Source organism: Pseudopipra pipra, chromosome 2 (genome assembly GCF_036250125.1).
Source record: "Pseudopipra pipra isolate bDixPip1 chromosome 2, bDixPip1.hap1, whole genome shotgun sequence".
In the NCBI taxonomy this organism is placed as follows: Eukaryota; Metazoa; Chordata; class Aves; order Passeriformes; family Pipridae; genus Pseudopipra; species Pseudopipra pipra.
The window spans coordinates 43,067,971-43,091,213 of record NC_087550.1 but is presented as its reverse complement, the minus strand read 5'-3'; the positions used below and the strand labels follow the sequence as shown (position 1 = coordinate 43,091,213).

At 38.3% G+C, this 23,243-nt stretch overlaps 1 protein-coding gene across 1 annotated transcript in view; it reads left to right on the top strand.

The window, feature by feature from the left end:
- The window catches only part of GUCY1A2 (guanylate cyclase 1 soluble subunit alpha 2), a 150,015-nt gene that overhangs the window by 56,093 nt on the left and 70,679 nt on the right, over positions 1-23,243 (top strand). The window contains exon 5 of the mRNA XM_064645213.1: positions 20,657-21,142. Coding sequence (XP_064501283.1) covers positions 20,657-21,142 — 486 coding nt within the window. The remainder of the gene's footprint in view (positions 1-20,656; positions 21,143-23,243) is intronic.

Here is a 23,243-nt window from a genome sequence, read left to right as displayed (position 1 = left end):
AAAGTTGTAAGTTTACAAAGTCAATATTTCACAGTTGCACAGTTCTAATGCAAGATTCTGAGTCTCATCAACATCTTTTGTTGATTTTTTTTTTCTGTTTGTCATCAGCTTAGTGTTTTAAGAAAAGGATTTATTCCATTATAAATCTATGTTTTGATATAATAATATTACAATTCTGTTAAAATTAGAATACATATGTAAGACATTTGTTTTATAATTCAACCAATGGACTTCATGGTCTTCGAGGTCTATTACAATCTGAATGATTCTGTGATTCTGTGATAAGTTACTGAGCTTTTTAAAAGTTTTTAAACATGCTGGATCTTTAACGTGTGTTTTCTGAGAGTAGAACATTTGCTTCAGTTGGCTTTCCTTCAGTCTATTATTGATTTTAGTCAAGTACTGCTACCCATCAGAAGACCAGTTAGATTTAAGTGCATTCTTAGAGCTTGGCATATGCTTAAATGGTTCTCTGAAAAGAGATGAATCGCCACAAATGCATCAAAACTCAAGGATCTGACCACAGATAATATTATTTCCTCTCTGAAGATATATTTGGTACAGAAAGGAGGTGTATTGACTCTTTCATCAACTGGTCAGATCAGAACGTTTAAATTATTTCCTGCAGAGAAGATAATACAATTTTCATTATGAGTAGCAAATGATAAGCTTAAATTCCTAGTCAATCTTTCTTATTAATGACAGAATCAAATATTACAGAACGTTTGGAAATTGTCCACCTAGCATGTTTCATTTTCTGCAAAGAGCAAATAGAATGAGACACTTATTTGCAGCATACTTCACTTCCACAGCAAATCCTAATAATGGTGACATTTAAAAAATATATTTTTGCAATAATACTATTACAAAACCATCTAGGCTTGATATGAGTAGCAGAGGTCCTAATGAATCCTTGTTGTTTTCTGTTGGAACATCAGATTTCTTTTAGAGGAAACATCTGAAATACATTTGCTAAATGTAGCATAAAAGCATTGTTACCCAAGGTTTTTTAATTTTCCTTGTTAACAGTCCAGTTTGATGAATTGTCCTGATTAGCTCTGAGGAAATTAATACTAAAATTAGGTGGGACTCAAAGGGAGAAAAATCATGACATGCTCAAGAGTCATTACAAACTGAATTGTATATCTGTCAGCTAGGAACAGGTATCACTTATTTGGTTTATTTTCCTCTGCCAGGGTCATGATGACTGTCTCATTAGTGAATTCAGAAAGAGATTATCATTGCCTAAACCATGCAATGATCCAAATCTCCCTCTGTTGTGTTCCGTGTCCTGTGCTCATGGCAGGTTTCCTCACCTGTAGGCTCACATGGGAGCAGTGCCTCACATGGGAGCAGTGCCAGCAGTCAGAGCAAGTTCCCTCGAGTCTGTCATGGGAGAGGGCCAGTGACACGTGCCAGGAGATGGCAAAGTAGGGTCTGCCAGCCCGGACCTGCTCTGACCTGCTGAAGAGGACTAAAATCCCAGGCCTGATCTGAAAAGAGAAACAGGCAGGAGGCTGGCTGCTGCAGAACCTGCTGGGGTACCTCTGTGGCATGGGTACGGGTACCTACAGTACAGTTTAGGGTCAGCAGGGAGATGCCCAGGGAACTTATGTGTCCCTAACCACTGTGTGAGACCCTGTGCAGTTTAGGACTTGTGATAAGAAAGGCTACTGCAGTGCTATTTTAGGTGTCTAAATCCCTTTTTTGGAGCTGACTCTTGGTTCTCTCTGGCTAATCAGCAATAACAATTGAGATAACACAGATAATGATTTTGTGTAGATCACTTCTCAAGCTGCACGTCTTGTAGAATGGAGGGAAAATGTACGTTGATGAAAAACACCCTCCTGGTTCAGTTCTGTAAATCATTAAGAACAAAACAACTAAGGGATGTCACAATAAAATCAGTGTACATTTTAGTATCTTTCCCATCATGCAATCTGTTCTATAAATGGCAGGCTACTGAAAGGCATTCTCCATGTTGTCATGCAGTTTAACTCCTTTATTTGGCTATTCAATTTGAACTACAATGCCTCAGTCTCTGGATTTTTAAATCTCTTGACTATGGAATAGATGGCTTCTCAGCATTGTCCTATGAGAAAAAGGCATACTACAGGCTGTGCCAAATTAACTTCATTTCTTTAATTCAAGGGGCATACGCTGCTGGATGACAACTAGGATGAAATTGGACATGGTTGGCTAACAGTAATGATATAATTTCTCATTTTTGCTTTATTATATCTGCTAAGTGCAAATTTACCTGCAGAATTCAGCCAAGAGGAAAAACATTGACAATATTAGCATCCAACAGAAACTAATTTTTTGTTCTTTTACCAGATCTTTTTCTTCATTAGTTGTTTTTTAAAGAGACTTAGTTTAAAGAAATTTAATAGTTCCTTCATATGAGTGCAGAGATCGTATTTTATGATTACCCTTTGAACATTTATAATCTTTTAATAGCTGTTTTTTTCCAGACAATATGACAATAATTGCTAGATTAAAAAAAGAGCAGTTTGATCAAGCTTGAACGCTGGCTTGATCCTATTTCCATTGAAGTCAGAGAGACTTCTTTAGTAAGAAGAGAGTTGGAATTTGCTTCATGATTATTTCTTTTCTCCTGCCAGATTCTCTTTCACTCATCCAAGACGGCAAAGAGTTCTGCTTTCAATCACGGTGCTGTAAATCTGTTCTAACTGCATTGACTCAATGGGCTTATTTTTGTAGAGATCAGTATAATTGAGAAAAGGATTTATCCCAGTTGGATTCATGCTTCTTGTTAGTGAGGCAATGTACTATATAATTGGCGCTATCAATAAGATTTTCCCAGTATTGACTTCTTTTTTCGGTATATGTATGGAAACAGATGGAATATATCGCAGTCTCTATGTGGTACAAAAGGTACAGTGTCATGGAAAAAATAAGTTTTTATTTGGCTATGGCTTTGAATCTTATATCTTGAGATTTAAAAATAACAACAGTGACGTGTATCACTATCCCTTGCTCATTTTTTGTTGTTTAACTGTCTAGAAGTTGTGACTGCCGACAGAATCACAACTGTTTGAAGGGTTGGATCTTAAAGCAGGAAGTGCACAAGGGGCTGCTTATTATTTATAGCACCCACAAGGTGCTGTAGATAGAATATCAGAAAACATATAATTTGACTCTTAGTCAACTTAGAGTTAATGAAAAAGAATAGGAAGATAACAATTGAAGAAAGGCAAAACCCAACAAAATTCATATGCTCATAGTTGCATTGAGAGTAGGATTTTAGCTTGAAAAAGTTGTAGTTGAGGCAACAAATGTTCTCTAGTGTAGTTGTAAGAAAACAGATAAGGAGGGGGTCTTTTCTAGACAAATGGAAAAGCCTTAATACAAAATCTGGAAGGAGTCTTTAAATTGTTTAACTTTGTGGAAAAACAGTTTTGAGTGGTTGCTTTGATAATCTGGGAGCTCTCAAGCAATCTGAGTTATTACATTTTAGAGCCAAGACTTCCTTTGGCATGTATTTTTTATATGACCCTTGACATATTTATTTTTGCTGCAGTTTTTCCAAACCAGCAGGGACCATGCTTAGGCTGTGCTTAGAAATCTGGAATGTATTCAAACAATAAAAGAGGATAAAAGATAATTTTGTTTTTACGAGTTCTGATACGCAAAACAGCTAAAGGAAGCACTAATTTATGTGCTTGACTCCTCTTTTAAATTTTGGCAGATTTATGCATATATATGTTTTAACTATCTGTTTTTCACCTGTGTACACATGTTCGAAGAATTCATGCAATATAACTTAAGCATGTATGTCCTATCTGATATGTTACTTTTGAGGCAAGAGCTTTTACACCACGTCATTTATAACACTTTGAGGAAGTATAAATTATTCATCTTTACAAAAGAAATACAAAATTAAATTCTGATTCTAGTATGTCATTTCAAACCACCTTGGTTCTCATTATGGTTCTGATAATCTAATGTTAGATTCATTACCATCTAAAATTATTGCAATCTGCTGCCTTTTGTTTTGATTCAATGTCCATAATTGTTCCACATGATGTCAGTAATTACCAAGGCTGCTTTAGGAAGATACGCAAAGACATGGCAAGAAAAGATGATCAAGCCAAGTTTAGATTTGTTATGTGGTTGTGCATGTGCGTCAGAAACTGCATTTTAGTAGTGTATCTGTTTACACTTGATATTGCATAGGTTCCAGAAAAGGGGGAATTACACTGCAAGATTAGGAAAACAAATTATATAGAGAGTTGAATCATTCAAGATGGAAGGGAACAGACTTCTAGCTACATGAGGATGAAGCTTCTATTGTATTTAAAAATTTTTTTCCTCCAATTTCTTTTAAACACAATATCTGTTTTTCCTTTGTAGTACCTGCACCTCTTCAATGCAAAACAGAATAAAACAAACAGTCATACCTGCTGAAAATGAATAAATGTTACTGACTTGAAATTACATTGCAGATTACAAAATTTGAAATACAAAACTATTTATTTTATATATATACCGTAGTAATCCATTTTAGTAATTTTATCTTCTTTTTGTAAATGAATAAGGCACTCTTTCCACTCCAAGACGAAGGATGAATTTAATTTCTGCTATTTATTTTTATGTATGTTATTATGAACAATTCACTACTGAGATTCTACGAAGAATATAAACCTGAAGTACACATTCAGAGTAGTTTACTGTAATAATGTAATATTACATCACAATCTGATCCATCATAAAAAAAATTATAGCTTTGAGGCAGACTGAATCCACTAAAGGCACGCAATACTGTGGGTAATGTTGTGTCTTCATTGTGTTTAAAAGGTTAAAAAAATGAATATGAGAACTAAGACGTGGGTGTGATGGTGGTTGCTGAATGTGAAGTATTTGAATGGTCCTAATTTTCATCCCATGAAGTTTTATTTCTCTTAAAAATGCCAGTCTTGGTTGCCAGAAGCAGACGCTTTTGAGAATTTTGATGATTTCCTCACTTTGTTTGTTTGTTTGCTTTTTATTGTAGTACACATGCCTACCTTTTTTTAGAAGCTTGTATTCTTTTGGAGACAGATGAGACCTTTTTAGAGTAAATAAAGTGAGAATTTCTGGCTAGAGATGCAATAGATCTTGTGTGTTTTAGTTTCTCATCCATCAAATTAAAGGACTTTCTATGTTCTATGGTTGGAATTAGAAAGTAGTAGAAACCTGTAAAATGTCAAGAGTTCTCAAATATATGTATATTTATTGGAACACTTAAAATTTAGAAAGATTAAGGAAAATCAAATTGAAACTTTGAAAAAAAGCTGTTCATTTTGGCTTTGCCATGAAGAAATGAAAAAGCATGAAGTTTGATACCAGTAAACTGTCAATTTTTGGAAGCAGCTGTAAATCAAGTACTTTATTATATTGCTGCACATTTGTAATAATTTGGGTTATTGCAGTGGAAATTATTTTAAATTTATACTACTGAAAATGAGAATATGATGTTTCCTGGAATCACTGGCCAAAGTTTACGACAAAAGCCAGAATTCACTAAGAAAAAGAAAAAAAGAAGAAAAAAAAATCATGTTAGAATTAAATGTCAGGAGATTACAGTAAATAGATTTGGACTCTTATTTAGTTCTTAGTCTTATTTTGTTAGGTTTAAGCGCTGCAATTTGTTGTGAATGATATATAAGAAGGAAAAAAAGAATCAAAGCTGTCTAGAGACAAGTATGATGTCTGAACAGTGTTAGAAAAGCAAGCTCCCTTTTCAGATTAAAGATGTTTTTGCCAGATGATACAGACAACAGATTGTTGTTGATTACCAGTATAATGAGAGAGAAGATATTTGGAAATTGGCCTCAGATGACTTGGAAAATTTAGCAACCAAAGAGATGAAACTAGATTCTCTGGAGGCATCAGGAAACCCATAATGCTACAGGCCAGGGTAAAAACCCTTTATTCTCACTGTTGAACAAAGACTAATGATAGTCATCCAGTCAAAGAGTTCTCCATCTGTTTTTATAAGAAAGGGAAGGGAATTAGTGGCTAAATCAGAAACAGATTACAGAAAAACAAGAATTAGCTGCACTGAAACAAAGCTGAGAATCTCTCATAGCAAAGCTGCCTAAATGAGAGAGATCTGCTTTTGCTGTTTCTGAGCTCCCAGTTTGATTTTGTCATTAGCATCCCATGTGGGATATTTAGCTTTCTAGCTAGGTCGTTTTGAAATCCTGATCTCTTCCTCCTCACCTCAAGCAGAACCCTTTTAGACTTCCTCAAGATAGCTCTCAGAAAAAAACCCACAGCAAAATCAACCAAACAAAAAAGCTAAACCAAACAGCAAAACCAAACAAACCTCCAAAACCATCTCCAACCCCCCCTATAAAAACATGACTCACAAAGTACATCAGCCACCCTGGTGATTCAGCCTGGGCTATCTGATTTTGGTCAACAGCAGAGAGAAGGCAGGAGAGCAGAAGGACCATAGTTTAGACTAACACAGCAAATTTAGTGCTGTACTTGTAGTGTTATCACTGTGCCAGTACAAAAGTACACTATTAACTTCTTTTAAAAAGAATATGTTCTATTCCAAGGTTGATGTGTGAATAAGCAAAGGAAAATCATTATTTCTGTGTTAGTAATGCTTTACGGCGAACTTGCCACTGGCTGCCGCATGAGAGGAGCCCCGAAGAGAAGATACAAGGACTCCCTGAAACAACATCTCAGTCTTGGCCATATTGATCAACATAACTGGTCTACTCTGGCCTCAAATCGGGAGGCCTGGAGACACACCATCTATAACACAGCTGTCTCCTTTGAGAACACACGCAGGATCACCCTCGAGGAAAAAAGGCAACGCAGAATACGCCATCTAAGGAGTCTTTCTGCTGTGCCTTTTGCAATCGTATTTGTCTGTCACGTATTGGCCTCATGAGCCACCAGCGTGCCTGTAGCAAATGTGGATAGAGCCTTCCCAAATCTTCGTACGCGAAGCCTAGCCATGAAATTCAGCTGGGCTACTCAATTAATGTATAAAGCTGATGCAGTTTGCCAAAGACAGGCTGTTCATGGAATTGGTTGTTTAATGAGAGTAATAGCACAGCAGCAGTGTGAGAAAGCATAACATATAGCATTTGCTAGTCTAACTAAGAAAAATATGGTCTGATATTACCTGGGTAGGTGTACAGAGGTCAAAATGAAGACAAAGAGTGGGAAATTGCTTTGGTGTTGCGATTAGCAACAGTTTTGGTTAGCAGTATGCCAGTTAGGTTTGATAAAGAATATCCAGTGGAAAGGTATGTCCAGAATTCTTCACGTTAACAAATTTCAATTCTCATTCCAGAAGAATTATTTTAGAGGTTGTTTCACTAATTAACTTCAGTGTTAAGAGTTATTGCTGGAAGATTTATTCTGTTACTAAAACATTTGGAACAATCTTGCATCTCTGAAATTTTTCATGTCTTGCGTGATCTGATTTTAATACAAAATCAGAAATTTTAAGTTCTGTAACAAGAATATTGTGATAAAACAGGTTAAATGTTTAGGCACTGTGAGGCAGCAATATTGTTGTCATTTTCTCTTCTGTGAATCCAAGACAATTTTCGTGACTTTGGTGATTTACACATATGAAACTCTGAGATCTGACTGAGCTCTGCAGAATTTAGGCAGTTAGTCATTTGAAGTTAGCAAGACAGATCTGGGCATATGGAAGGTGATCTCTGGAAAGTTTTCACAGAATAAGCTTTAATTTAATTTGTCTCTTGACTTTAATTGTTAATTGCTTTTGTGAAATATAAGCATTAAGATGTTGTGAAACTTTACAATAAGCAGAGACTGTATTTTATATATGATCATCAGTGTTCATATAGTACATAATTTCAGAGCATAAAAAAACAGCTGCAGTGGAGTTCTCCACATAGTGAAGTCGGATGTTTATCCATTTATTTCACTATGTCAGGAATTTTACTCTGGGGACTTCAAAGTAATTGACATGCCTTGGTAATCTGTGGTCATTTAGCATACTTCAGTTGGGTTATTGTGTGTGAAATACAAAGGTGTTTTAAATTGACTGAGGTGCCATCAACCAAAACAGGAGAGAAAAAGATTTAGTTTTTCCATCTTTTCACGAGTCACTAATACATCAAAATGGGTTTTGGTAAACAATGCCTTATTTTCTTTCCTCTTGAGCAAGGGATGTTATTTCCTTTAACAAACGTGTGGGAAGAAACTGGGGAAAATGGCTAGTTACACTGTTTAGCTATGACTGAGAAATCACAAATGTCATCAGAGAGTTGTTTATGCCAGACTGTTTCCATTTATTATAATAAACTGATACATGTATACATGTATATGTTGGTAGATATAGCCTAGAATCTTTTGTTTCTTACAATAAAAGATAAATGTGTTTCTATCATTTGAGAAAGAAGGGATTTTCCACTCATTTGTGACCCTGTGTCCTAGAGCATGCTGCTCTCAGAAACAGCCTACCCATTAACTTCATGCGATTTCAGATTAGGCCTTTTCATTGGTACAGCTCAAGAGCATCCCTCCTGGAGAGCCATACATTTTTAAAGCAACTGGAAAACTTATTTAAACATAAGATATCATACTGTCTTCTGAGAGAATTTGTGTCTTAACACAGAAATAGGCAATCATCAGTCTGCTTTTTTGTGCCATTCTTACCTGAAGCTGGGTAATCATCATCATTTTCTCTCATTTCCTTGGCAAATACAAGAATAGTTTTGTCTTTTAAAGAAATCAACTGATCTGTGAATAATACCATTGATTTAAATCAAAAGACTGTTGCAGTGTGATTAAGAACTTCTAAGTTTTACTGTCATTTTTATTATTATTATTAGGACGATGGAATACTGTGCAGGAATAAATTATTTGGGAGAATTGGGTTATTTTAACTTTTTTAACTTTATAAATCAATCATGTAATCACACATGAGAAGCTGAGACCCAATATTCTGTATTCTCAGCATAGCAACCAGTGTGATTTTGAGGATGAGAATTTTATTTCATAGAATCACTACCTTGATAATGCAATAACATTTAATATTCCTTGAAGTACTCCCTATACTCTTAATACTTCAGTAAAAGATTATGAAAAATAATGCAATAAAAATAAAACATTCTGAGGACACCATGTGTAGCCAAATATTGCAAGTTATATTTGAAAACTAGGGAAAGATTCCTGGGTTTTGTATTTGTGTTAGTTTGAGTGCTATGAAACATAAAGTTATAATACTCAAAACAGTGGATTTCCAGTGTAAATGTGCAGGAAAAACTTACATATTACACTACACTACAGCACTCTAGCAATATCTGGTATCACTGCAAAATAATTTAAAGTAACACACGTACACGTAACATGTATTACTAGGCCCCACAGTAGTCTCACTGCTTGTCGAATCCAAGTAGATCATGACTTGTGCTGAAGGAAGAGATTATTTATGAGAGTCGGTGTATGGAAATGAAATGTATGAGGCAATGACTGGCCATGGAAAGCCAAATATAAAAATGCAGTACAACTAGTAAAAACACATGTGCTGGAGGAAGTAAGTACTACAGATGCTCAATCAAACTTAGTCTTATGGTGAATCGTCACCCCAGAGGCTGTAGATTTCCGGTTAAAACCTGAAAAAACTAAGATAAGCTCATTTCCACAGAGTGTTTTCTTTTTGGCTCTTTCATTAGGATCATTTTCATGGAACAGTCTAGGCAGTCTCCCTTTTTCTTTCGGGAGATACTGAAGGAAGAGCATCATGAAACTCCCCTGCTCCTGCTGACCAAGTGTCAGGCAAGGTCCTTAATAACCCCAGGAGGGACTGAGAAGAGGAGGGGACAGTCCATGGAGAAAGCCTACCCATGACACCACAAAACACACACTGCTGAATTACAGCTAAGGACAGCATTAGGGGTCTGTATTTCTACAGTAACACCCTTGCATGTCATGGTGGTTGTCTCTGGCTGGATGCCCAATGCTCATCAAAGCCGCTTCATCACTCCCCTCCTCAGCTGCACAGGGGAGAGAAAATATGACAAAAGGCTTGTGGGTTGAGATGAACACAGGGAGAGGTCACTTGCCAATTGCTGTCATGGGCAAAATAGACTTGACTTGTTGAAATTAGTTTAATTTATTACCGATCAAATCAGAGTAGGATAATGATAAGTATAACCAAATCTTAAAAACCCCTTACTACGCTTCTTCCAGTCCTTAACCACTCCTGAGTTCTCTACTTCCTCCCCTCCTTCTGACTCTTCCAAAGTGAGTAAATATACAAAGAGTGAAATTTTGAAAGGCATCTAGATATTGTTCTTAAAACTGACTTTTGAAATCTGGATTTTAGGTGTAAAAGCTTTAATATTCAATGAACTGTAGGAGTCAAAATGCTGAAAAATTGGGAAGCTCATTAAGTGCTCTGCCCTTTAGGGAATTCACAGCTTCAAATTAGCTTCAGGTCAGTATTTGCAGAAATTGATTGGAGTTGATCCTGTCGATGTGTGTACAAAGAGCTTTTCATTAGCTCCGCTCAGCCTCTCAGTCTGTCATGGGTAAACTGGCCCTGATCCAAAAGCAAGGTGGCTGTGTTAGCATCATGCTGTGCCTGAGCAAATATTTTCTGCTTCTCAGCAGGGTGCTTCAGCCAAGGCAGAGCACTGCTAAGGCAGTCCTGTGATTGCTGGGGCTGGCTGGCTTGTGATCTGCCTACCCACAGCAAGTCCTGAAAAATTTTGCAAACTCCCCTGAGGTATCTGAGGACTGGAATCTGCATGCTGGGTGGGGAGCTTCCTGAGGCAGCAGTTCTCAACAGTTTTAGACTGATCACTTCCGTTGTCCTTCTTCCCTGTAACAGCTGGGCCTCCCATTTGCATCCACACTTACCCTTGCCCCATCCCTCCACACTCCCTTCAAGCTTTGGTAGCCCCCGTAGCAGTGGTGAGCAGCTAAGAACTTGGGAATAACTTCATGTTTCTTGTCAGCCTGGGTCACTGAAGAAACCTACTTAACTTCTTTCTTCAATTTGTGCTAGAATAATTCAAGGCAACAGAAACTGACCATGTTTTGTTTTTAAAATATCACCTTCTACCTTCATATTTCATTTTCTTTGTTGTCATTTCAAGGAAAAATTAATTAGATCCAGTGAAGAAAATAGAGGTTAAACAGATATTTTAATGCACACAGAAATATGAAAATACTGACTTTATCTGACTGTTCCCTCTCACACTCTATGTGTATTCTATTTATAATGAAGTTAAAGGCATTTTAGTGTTTTTGTTTGCTTTTAGTTTCTTGATGAGTTGTAAAATAAATACACAGTGGAATTAGTTAAAAACGACACTCTTAACCTGAGACTACTGAACGAGGCCAATGCATTCTTCCTAAGTTAAGAATGCTAACATAGCCTGTAAGAGACTCCACATGAAGATTGTATTTTACTGGTACATGTCAAATATGCTAGTTTATAGAAAGATATTGATGAAAGGTCTCCTAATGCTGTAATGTATTGTGTTGAACATACTGAAAGAAATGCAACTTTTTAAAGAAAGATACAGAAAATTTCATTTTAGAGTTCTGGTACAGTTCCCACTTAAACCAGCTGGATATATTTGCAATTACTTCAGTAAGAGGTAGAATGGCTCTTTCTAATTATATCTAACTTAAGAATGGTTGGACTGGGAAAAGAAGAAATTTCTTCTCATGGTGTTCTGAAAATACTGCACCAAGAGATCAGAATTGACTAATCCCAATATCAAATTCTAATGATAGAGTCTTTTATCAAAGCTGCAAAAGTACTTGACATATGGGGTAATAAAAAAAAAAAGCAAAGTAAAAATATCAACAGAGGACTCCAATTCTCATCAGTTTCCTTGTTGTGGAGCTGGCAGGAATTTGGAGCAGATTTATATACTTAACATGAAATAGGAAAAGAGTTGCACTGTGTAAGTCCTAAAGGAGAAAAATTCTGCAAACTAGCTAGTGCATGGGCTAAGAGATCTTTTAATCACAGGAATTTTAAGATACCTAGGTTAGTGATAAAATGTCACATCTCCTAATGGTTGCTATATATATATATCGGTTCTGCACAGATCAAAGGGGAAAGCTGCTTCTGCTGCTCTTTGCCTGCTGTTCTCATGAATAAACATATGTACTCATTTAACCATTTCACTGCATTTTGGTAAAAACCAATTTCCACAAAGAAATGAATGAACCTGTATCTGAGAAAAAAAAATACTTAGCGAGAAATATCACGTAATGACTGAGTACTTTCTGCTAGCAGGTCATCTCAGGCAGCTGGAACAGATCACGTTCAAAGGAGAAGCTGTTGCTAGGAGGTGAACACTACTAGTAGAAGGATTAGGTGTAAGACTGATTCATGCACTTGCACAAATCTTATGATGAAGACAATAGGAACTAATCCAAAAAGTAATAACATTGTGGAAAATGGGAGCCTTTCCACTTCCTTCAGCATACTGACACATTCCTCTGTAGTCTTGCTTGTTGACATTGATAGAAGTAAATAAAAACACCTGTCTTTAACAAACTGACAAATAATATTTTTCAATTATAAAGGTTTGTGCAGGCATGAGATAGAGATTTGATTATGTAAATATATATATAGCATTTATTTTTAACCAGATGTTTAACAAACTTTTATTGTAAATTGAATCTCTTTAATTTGTCTTTCACAAACACAGAGAGAATATTAAATATGGGAAATTTCCTTTACACTTTGACTGATATATTGTAATCAAACTGTGGTGGAGTCATAAGTACAAAAATGCATTTTGCTTTGGTTGAAATGCAAAATTAATTCAAGCGCGTGGCTTGGGGACCTCCATTTGGAGCATATTTATTGCTACCACCAGTTTCATAGTTCACAGATCTTGAGCTTGTTGCCTAGAGAGGCTGTGGGTGCGCCATCCCTGGAAGTTTTCAAGGCCAGGTTGGATGGGGCCCTGAACAACATGGTCTAGTGAAAGGTGTCCCTGCCTGTGGCAGGGGGGTTGGAATTAGATGATTTTTGTGGTCCCTTCCAACCCTAATCATTCTATGACTCTAAAGAAATGGGCATTTCCCCAAAAATTGTTTTCAATGCTCTGCTCCTGACCTAAACAAACAGATTTTTTTTTAATGTTGATGCTGTATGTTTGTATTTCCGTGTTGCTGCAGTAAAGTGGGAAGCTGAATGTCTGCACAGGGTATCCTGATTTTGTAATAAAGCCGCAGAGAGATGTATTGTTAATACCTAAAAATCTAGCATACTAATCAAAGTGTGTGCAACCAGAAATCAGTCTTAAGAGGTTAAATAGGTTTTGCAGTTAAAGGAAAAACAAAAAAATCATAGAATACCTTGAGTTGAAAGGCACCCATAAGGACCATTGAGTCCCACTCCTTACTTCTCACAGGGCTACCTAAAACTAAACCATATGGCCAAGACCATTGTCCAGATGGTCCTTGAACTCTGAGAGGTGTTTTAGGTAAAATCTTTTCTGGATGCTCTCAGGGTACAGAAGGGGCCAGGGCTCCCAGAGTGCTAGGAGCCGTAGGAGTCCCCAGTGTGGAGGGGCAGGGCCTGGAAGCCAGGACCGGTCCCAGCCGCCCAGACCTGGAGCCTGGGGGCAGCCCCAGCACTGTCACTGGCAACTCCCTGAGGCTGGGGATGGGAAAAGGCCAAGATTGGGCTGGGCCTGGTGCCCTTGGATGGTCCTATGGCCGGGCAGGTCAGGGCTGTGGAAGAGGGACATATGTCCTGCCACAGCATTGCTGAGGCAGGGACTGACACCCCAGGGGTTGACATGGGATCCAGAGCCCTGGGCAGGGCAGAAGGAGCCCTGGGGGACTGGGCAGGGACTGTCAGGCCAACGGTGTCTTCAGGACCTTGACAGGCCATGTTTAAGTATATGAAGGTATTTATTCATATGTGTTGAGTTCATCCACTCTGTTTTGGAACATCTGGGGGGGGAGCCGACTGAGGAACACATAGGGTATTTTTCATTTCTGTAGAGATGATGTGTATTTCTCTTATATTTTTTCAATAAAACATAGGTGTAATGGAAGCTGGTGGTTTCTTATTTTTGTCTAAAGATAAGATAGCAAATTAGAATTCCATTAGAATACAAATTTTTCTTATTTTCATGAAAACTTTCTCCACAGCTAATTTTGCTGACTGTGGCTCTAACTTACTCCACCCTACAAGCAGAGCTGGAGTACCAGAAAGGTTGTAATGGCTGTTCCTTTTTCTCTCTTTAAGATCAGAGACATGTTCAGCCTGTGTTGGTGGTTAGCCAGCCACAGAGCAGCGTTAACTTCATGGGAATATCTAGTTTTTGTTTAGTTGAGTTGAGGCTTGGAGAATTTAAAATATTGGTCTGTTAGATCAATAGAGAACTTATACTTCCCTTAAGGTACTTACATAATGGCATTTAGGTGTCTTTAAACACACAGAAATACCTTCACTTCTCTGAAGCTGGTTTATTCTGATAGAACGCAGGGTTAGCCGACCAGTATAGGCACCTGTATCCAAGCCTTGTGCTCCCTTTACAACAGAAAAATGTAGGTATTTCTACACATGGGACACAATTCATTTGGCCTTGACTTAGATGTCGCTCGTAGATCATATGACTTTTATTCTAGAAGCACCTGTTTCTGTTGTTGCCTGTAGAAAGTGTTGAAAACTGAGTGAAGCAATGAATTCCACATGATCTCCACTTGCACTGCATTAATTATCTCAGAAATAACTTGCGTAGTTTTTGTTTGAACACAAAATGATACCCTACTATCCTATCCCCAGTAATGCAGGCTCCAGAGCCTCACTACTTAATGCTTCCATTCTCACTGTCCCTATGAATAGAAGAATATCCCATATTAAACTCAGTCCAATTTGAGCCTTTTACTTTTTGTTCATCTCACAGTCACAGAAGGTTGAGGTTAGAAGTAACTTCTGGAGGTCTGGTTCAACCCCCCTGCTCAAGCAGGGTCACCTAGAGTTGGTTTCCCAGGCCCACGTCCAGGTGTTTTTTGAGTATCTCCAAGGATGGAAACTCCAGAACCTCCACAGGCAACCTGTGTCAGTGCTTGGTCACTTCTGATGTTCAGAGGGAGCCTCCTTTGTGACAGTTTGTATCTATTGCCTCTGGTCCTGGCTCTGGGCTGTCATCTTTGCACAGGTATTCTCTTCAGGTATTTATGTACATGAATAAGATTGTCCTGAGCCTTCTCATCTCCAGGTTAAGCAGTCCCGACTCTCTCAGCCTTTCTTCATAGGAGAGATCTTCCAGTCCCCTAATCATGTTTATTGACCTTTGCTGGGTTCTCTTCAGCATGTCCATGTGTCTCTCATACTGGGGATACTAGAAATGGACACAGTACTCCAGGTGTGGCCTCACTAGTTCTAAGCAGAAGTGAAAGATCACTTCCCACCACCTGATGGGCTAATGGAGCCCAGAGTATTCTTAGCCTTTGACTCAAGGGTACATTGCTGGATTACGTTCAATTTGGTGTCCACTGACCACCGAGTCCTTTTCTGCAAAGCTTTTGCCACTGGATTTGTAGAAGAGTCTGACCTTTTTGCATGAGCTCTAAGTGTATTTGAAGAGTTTCGTATGTCTACCCTTGGATTTTTCCTCTTTGTGGTAAACCATCAAATATTTTCAATTTTTTTTGTAGGTCATGTTTTTTAGACCTTTCACCACATTCATTGCTTGCTCTTCAACAGACTCTCAATCGATCCACCTCTTTGTTATACTAAACAGGAACAGATTTGCCCATCTGGGGCCTGAACACTGGTGGTCAGAGCATAAGGATTACTTCCTGTGTTTTGCAAGCTCTATTCATGTTTACATAGTCGTTTATGGTGTTTTCTTTCTTAATGACAGCATGACAAGTTGCCTTACATTCATTTGTTCCACTCTGTGGACTCAGGGCCACCTTCTTCGGAACAGTTAGCTTGCCTGTACTTTTTCCATTTGATTATTTCTGCCTAAGCATATTAATTGCCTTTGTTTTGAATAATGGTTTTAGCCCATTTTTCCAATTTAAGAGATTTTTTTTTTTTAATTACAGTGTTGTCCATCATACCTGCAGCCCTTTTAGATGTGTCATGGAAACATTAAAAGCAGAGTCATTGCATTTCTTTCTGGAAGTGTATTGTTGCCTTGTGAAGTGTTCACAAAATACCCTAAATCCCTAAATATTTAGAAATACCTTGCTGTAAATGTTCCTGAGACACTGCCGTGTATCCTGTAGGACATTCAAAGAAGTGAATCCAGTTGTTTTAAAATTTTGGCTAGCAGCTGGACCACCTTTCTAAAAGTCAGCATATACTCTTTGTACCTTGAGATGATGATGGTGTCCAGGTTGATTTGTCATAAACTGATTTTGCCCCAGTCTTTCCATCCTCTAAATATCTATGGGCCTGTTAAGGAAGGAGATTTGTTTATTCTTATTGAATTAGTTCATTGTATGAAGTCAAGCATGCATGTGTAACTTTATGAAAGTGTGGCCTAGCACTGTAAGTTTCTTAACCTACTCCCAATAAATAAAACTAAAAAAGAAGACTATAATCACAATTTGGGAAGGATTATGCACTGATCAAAGTAAAAGCAGCAGTTCCATTAAAATTTGTAGATTGAAGAGGCTGCAGAAAATATGGTCTGGCCTAATGAGAAAGAAAATTGTTTTTTAGCCCCCTAATTATTTCTCAAGGATACCATCTCATATTTCCCTTAATATTTTCCAGGAGATGTGTATACCTTCTCTCTGTCAGTATTCCAAAATACACCTATTTGTACAGAGAAGTATCCTTCCTCAGTGCAAAAAATGAGGGGTTTCCCTGTGCTTTTCCTTAAAGACTAGGCTGTGGAGTTGGCATCTGTTTCATAAGCTTTTGATCCTAGGGTGGCTTGCATCCAGAGTGTGTGCAGAGCACTGGATATTGTGTCCCTAATTTCATGGGATATTCTGAGTTGGAAGGGACCTACAAGGATCATCGAGTCCAACTCTTAAGTGAATGGCCCATACAGGGATCAAACCCATAATCCTGATGTTATTAGCACCATGCTCTAACCAACTGAGCTAATCTCAAGGTCATGAAGTAGCTGTTGGGGCACTGCTCGGTAGGAGACTCTCTCATGTTCTGAAACAGCAGATTTAGAGTCTGGTGGATTTTCTCTTTGGGGAGAGAGGCTGAAGAATTCCTAAGAATCAGGAACTGTTTTCTCTCCTTTCACTGCAGTGGGTTTGCAGTGAATATCAGTGATAGATTTTTTGTTTTTTGTCCCAGAGCTACTTAGGCTGCACCATCATTTCACAGCAACATAATACTGTAAAATATGGTGTGTAATTGCTCATTTCAAAGTGTTGTCTTATAGCACTGTAGATCAGGAGAATGTCCTCTGAAAATTATGGAATTATTCTCATTTTACTCAGTGAGAATATAATTAAAGAGACAGGAAGGCAATGAAATATAGCAGTAATTAAATACAACTAAAGACAGAAATGTTTCGATCTTTCCTTGCTTAAAAGAAAGCTGGATGATGTAGGCTTATGGTCCATGTGTGAAGCAGTCCAGCTCTGGGGAGGTGCCCAGAAGCATGGCAAGCTTCAGGCAAACCTGATGTCCTATATCATGAGCTGTACTTTAAGATACAAAGAAGAATCCAAGAGGCAAGAGAAACCAAAGAAAAGAGACAGAGGTTCAACTGGATAACAGTTGCAGACTGAAGTCTGCTAGAAGGAGTCTGAATCATCTCAGAAACTTCTTTGGAATGGAAGGGGCTTTGCATCAACTTGGAAGAGTGATACAGTCTTAGGTCTTCTCTACTGTTGTGCTTTACAAGACCTAAGTGTTTCTCCCCAGGCAGGCTGGGGCAGCTTTGCGTCTGCTGGCCTGTCCCCTGATTTAGCAACTTGGAGAGACTGGCAGGCCATTTTCTGAAACTACCCATCAATCATCAAGAGAGAGCAGAATATTAGAATCAGTAATGTAACATGAAAGGAGTGATAGGAAGCATCAACAATTCCTGTTAAGCAGAGAAAATGATAGTAATATTCAGAGGATAAAGCTGAAGTAGCACTGAACCTTTAGTCAGTTTTAGGAAGCTAATCAGTTGTGTAGGGAGAATATCTATGCAAAAGTTTCTAAAACTGTTCTAGAACTCCTCAACCTTATTGAAGCAGGAGCTTGGCTCACTTGGGCAGAACAGATTATTATTTAGGCATTTTATAGAATTGTCTGTCTTCTATTGCTTCTCACACATAAGTCTCGAAGTGTGTTATAGGGTGGTCAATAGCATTGTTCCTGCTGTGCTGAAGGGCCAAATAAGCACTCAGGGTTGTTAATTTGCCTGGAGTTACCCAAAAGCAGAGCAGAGGACTCCAGAGTGCCTGTTTTGTACATTATTTGCTCAGTCAGTGTTTCCTGAGAAAAATCCACCTGGGGAAGGTTGGTACAGTATATTAGCGTGAACAGAGATCACATCAAAGAGTTTAACACCTCAAATTGACAAAGGCAAAGCAGGAGAACAGAGGGATGCATTAATTTTCTTCTAGTCTCACAGCAGGTTAGCAGGAGAAACATGACTCCAAGCCAGGTGCCTTGCTTTGCTGACAAGCAGCCCACCCCCATGCCAGACTGGCTCAGCCAGGGTCTTGTGGTCACGCTCTCTCCTCCTGAGATGATACCCTATTTTCACCTGGAGGTGGAAGAGAGAACTGTTAATATGAGATATATTTATTTTGCACAAGAGAGAAGTTCTACAGACAGAAAACTCTCTGACAAAGGAGAACAAAATAAGAAGAGAATTTAGAAATGCTGTACCATGTATTTCACATTTGGCAACTTATACTTCAGAGTTAAAACAATTTTGCATGTGCCCTTTTGAAAGCACGAGGCTGCATGCATGAAGAAAGCACCCATTTCCCTTATGTTTTGAGCAGGGAGCCATATGTTTCAAAAGCAGAAAAAGAACAGTTAGCCTTGGAGCATTAAATCTGCCCGTCTAGGTAGCTGACTAGCTTTCTCACAGAGATGATTATCCCAGAACAAAGCTGAGGAAACAAAGCTTAGAAGTGTAAATATTAGTAGGTGTGTGGGGACATAAATTAGAAAATTTGACAATTTTAATTACTTGCATTTACTTTCACCTGCTGAGTTCCCTGGCTGACATCAGAAACTACATCTGTTGGGTTGCTAGCAGAGTAGGCAGAGGGGATGGGGACAGGATAGTCTCAGTTCCCGTGTTGACAGTAGAATCTGCACTGACAGCATATTATCTGATGTAAAAAAAAACCCTAATAGAAACAGGAGCTTCCTACTATCTCCCACAAACATGGAAAGTACCACGTAGGGTTAGCTGTCAGCTCAGCAGGAGCTTCCAGGCCTCTGGACACTTAAATCACAACATCATTACAGTCACCTCTGGATTCCGTGATTGAGGTTTTCCTATTTTACTTGGTAGGTTTATGGATGCAAGGAGGATTAAATGATAAAGTGAATCATATGACAGTGTGTGAACGCCTACACAATGAAAAAAAAGGGTGTCAGGAGGAGAACTTTTTATTTCAAGGGATTGTGTGGAATAGAAAAACACAGATATAGGGCATTATGGTTCCTCACACTGTTCTTAGTTGCATAAGGTTTGTGTGTTGTATTTGTTTTGACTATGACATCCTTGGGGTAAGGACTGTGGGTTTTTTAGATCACCTAGGACAACACTGCCCTGGTCTGTGTGTAGTCCTGGAATGAAAACATTAATAATGACTGTTTTTCATGGCAGAGGCTATGGCAGGCTATATTTTCAAAGAGGTACAGTTTGTCTGATTTAATTTAGCTTTCAATGTCCATTTCAGTCTGGTATTTTTGTGCCTGACTGCAATCACAGAGCAAGAGGTAACAATCCGTGGCGTCATTGATATCAACCCCTGGACAGCATCTAGCCATTTAACAGACACACGCAAAACCTATAAACCAGTGTGATGAACCATCTGCTGTGCCTTTCCTACTGTTCCTTCTACTATTTTGCAAATACAAATCTACAGATTCTAACAGAATGTCAGTCTTCAACTCTGCTGCATGTATGAGAAGGGAAATAAGATATAGGAGCACTAGAACTCTTTTTCCATGACATTTATTAGTTTATAGTGCTGTTTCTTACATCTGTTTTTCTTTGATTCCTCTATAAAATGGACACAATTTACTTTTAATAGATGCTTTGCTGAAAAATGGTGCTTCACCATTTCACTAACCTGCTTTCAGATAGTTGTAATTTTGCTTTATTTTTGTGCTTTTTATGATTTACAGCAAAGTAACAGAGAAGGAGCAACCCTGGAATTTGCTTTTAATGCCAGGTACATTCCAGAAGTGTTATTTAGACAGCACTCTGAGAATACATGTTATTGTGGTTGCTTTCCTATTTAATTGGGTACAAATAGAATCCAATATCTGATTTGAGAATAGTTTTGTGTCAGTATAGGTCATTTTCTGACTCAATTTGGTGCGTAGACTGTGCGAGTCTCATTGCTTGAACAGGTGAGTGTAAGAGGCTTCTGTATAAAATGCTACAGTTTGTGTTTATCATTTTAGCTGAAAAGGAAAGATGAGGAAAGTAGAATGAGGATCCACATCTGTCAGCTAATTTTTCTCCTTTTCTGAACTTTTTTTATTTTACAGGTGATGGAAATTAAAGGACAAATGATTCATGTACCAGAATCAAATTCGATTTTGTTTCTTGGTTCCCCATGTGTGGATAAGCTGGATGAACTGATGGGCCGAGGCCTCCATCTTTCAGACATACCTATCCATGATGCTACTCGTGATGTCATATTGGTTGGGGAACAAGCAAAGGCACAGGATGGCTTGAAAAAACGAATGGATAAGCTGAAGGCAACACTAGAATGTACACACCAAGCCCTGGAAGAGGAGAAAAAGAAGACAGTAGATCTCCTTATTTCTATTTTCCCTGAAGAAGTGGCTCAGCAATTGTGGCAAGGGCAGCAGGTTCAGGCCAGGAAGTTTGATGATGTCACCATGCTCTTCTCAGACATTGTTGGCTTCACTGCCATCTGTGCTCAGTGCACGCCCATGCAGGTCATCAGCATGCTGAACGAGCTCTACACGCGGTTTGACCATCAGTGCGGATTCCTGGACATCTACAAGGTAATAGCTCAAGTCCTAAGTTAGCAATATCTAATGGAAACTGAGACAGGAAAAAAATCTCAGTAGCTTTCTTCCTAAATTGCAAACTTGCACTCATATTTCATAAAAATATGAAGGCAGTAGTTTTAAGTGAGAAAAACCCCAAATCTGAAATGTGCCCATTGAAAATCAAATACTTTAATGTGAAACTGTCACCATGGTGCTCCCATGGGAATATGGTCCTCATATTCCCATTTTCCTACAGAAACATGCATCTCCTGTATTATAGCCTGGTTTCCTTTAGGTGACACATCGGCCACCTAAAGATCATCATCCTAAAGATGAAGAAGTGCACAGTGATGAATCTTAGCCCCTGCAGCTCCTGAGAGGCACTCAGTTTCAGCTGAAATGTGAATGGTTTAGGGTTTAGGCACTTAGCTTTCTTCTGGAAGAATTAAAATTTTCCATAAAGAGCAAAGCATTCACTGAAAAAATTGTTGTAAGAAACTTCAACTTCCACTGAAAAACAAGAAGAGGACAGCAGATGTCCATACATAGCAAATGTAATGAATGGGACTTAGCACTGGTGTGCCATGCTCCTTTACTACTCTGCAGAAAAGGGGATGTCACACATGTTGGTCCTGTTACAGACCTCATCATCTTCACTTCTTTTGAGTGGATCTGGTGTCCAGTATGTATTTGAGAGAAAAAAAGAGGGGAGGTACAATTTAATAAATGCAGTGAAGATACTATCTGTGTAACTATCCTGTGAAATCTACAATGTGTTTTGTATATGGAATGCCTTTAATTTTGAGACAGGAGAGATAGAGCAAATTTCTTTTTATATCTTAATGCACAAAAGAAAAAAATGTGTTGCAAAATCGTATATTGATTTTTTTTATTCTCTCTGAGGTTTGCAAACTAACAGTTTTCAAAATGTTTCATAGAGTATTTGTTGATAGGCTGTAGAGAAAAGGTCTCACAAGAGTGCTGTCCCTTTCATTTTTAGCCTCTAACACACTTTAAAAGGAATTGAAAAATAATAATCATGGCTGAAAAGTTACAATATGTACTACAGATAGAGCTGAAAATGGTATAGATAAAGATTGGTAGGGCAGTATACCAAAGTAAACGATCACACTGTTTTGTGCTCCTGGGCTAGGGGTTTGTATTACTAATGCTCAGAAGCCAAAGGCTGTGTTAGGAGAGGACTGCAAGGGAAGATACCAGCCCTCATTAGATGATTGTTACAGCGATACAATCAAAAACAGATGGGAAGTTTGATCTCAGTTTGTATGAGTCTGGTGTTGCTGCACTGGACTATGACCCAGCTCTGAGAACAGGACTCATAGAACCTCTCACCCACAGTCAGGAGTGACCCTGCTTCACATGCTATGTGTTCACATGCTTCACATAGTCAGTGTGTTCCCAGGTGATTAATTTTAGCTGTTCTGAGATATTCAGAACATTCTTTGTTGAAAACTATGGTTGCAAGGGAATAGGATATACAGTATGCAAAACTCTATGACCAGACTGCAAGGAAGGTTGGTTGAATCCTGTGAGAACAACAAGAAGGAATATTTATGGAAGGTCATGAATATTATATCGTTTAGACCATGGCTTTCTGCCTTTCACCTAGTTTTGTGCTACTTCAGACAGAATGAGTTACTGTATGAAAATACTGTCCTGATCAGTGAAAAAAGATCATTGCTGAGTTAGTCAAGATAAAATATATGCATTTAAAAAAAGGAATAAGCACTCCCATGTTGAGACTGCCATGCAAGTTTATGAGCAAAGGTATCAATAAAACCTGTTTTTCTATGGAAGAATGGCTTACACCTCTAAAACCATTTCTCCACTGTTATAGGCAGTTCCTTCTCAGATCCTTTCATCCTGGATTTTCCTTATTTCCTCCATGTCCCCTGACCCTCCCCTGCTTCCCACCACAGCCCACATATGAGCAAGGCAGCATTCACTGTGGCTGCATGTACTTTTTTTCTCCTCCCCAAATCCTTTTCAGTTTGTTGTTTTTCTTTTTTAACCAGAAGTCTGAAAAAACTACTGTGTAAAAAATGAAGTGAAAGTGACTCAATTGAGTAGTACAGAAAGACAAAACTCAGGC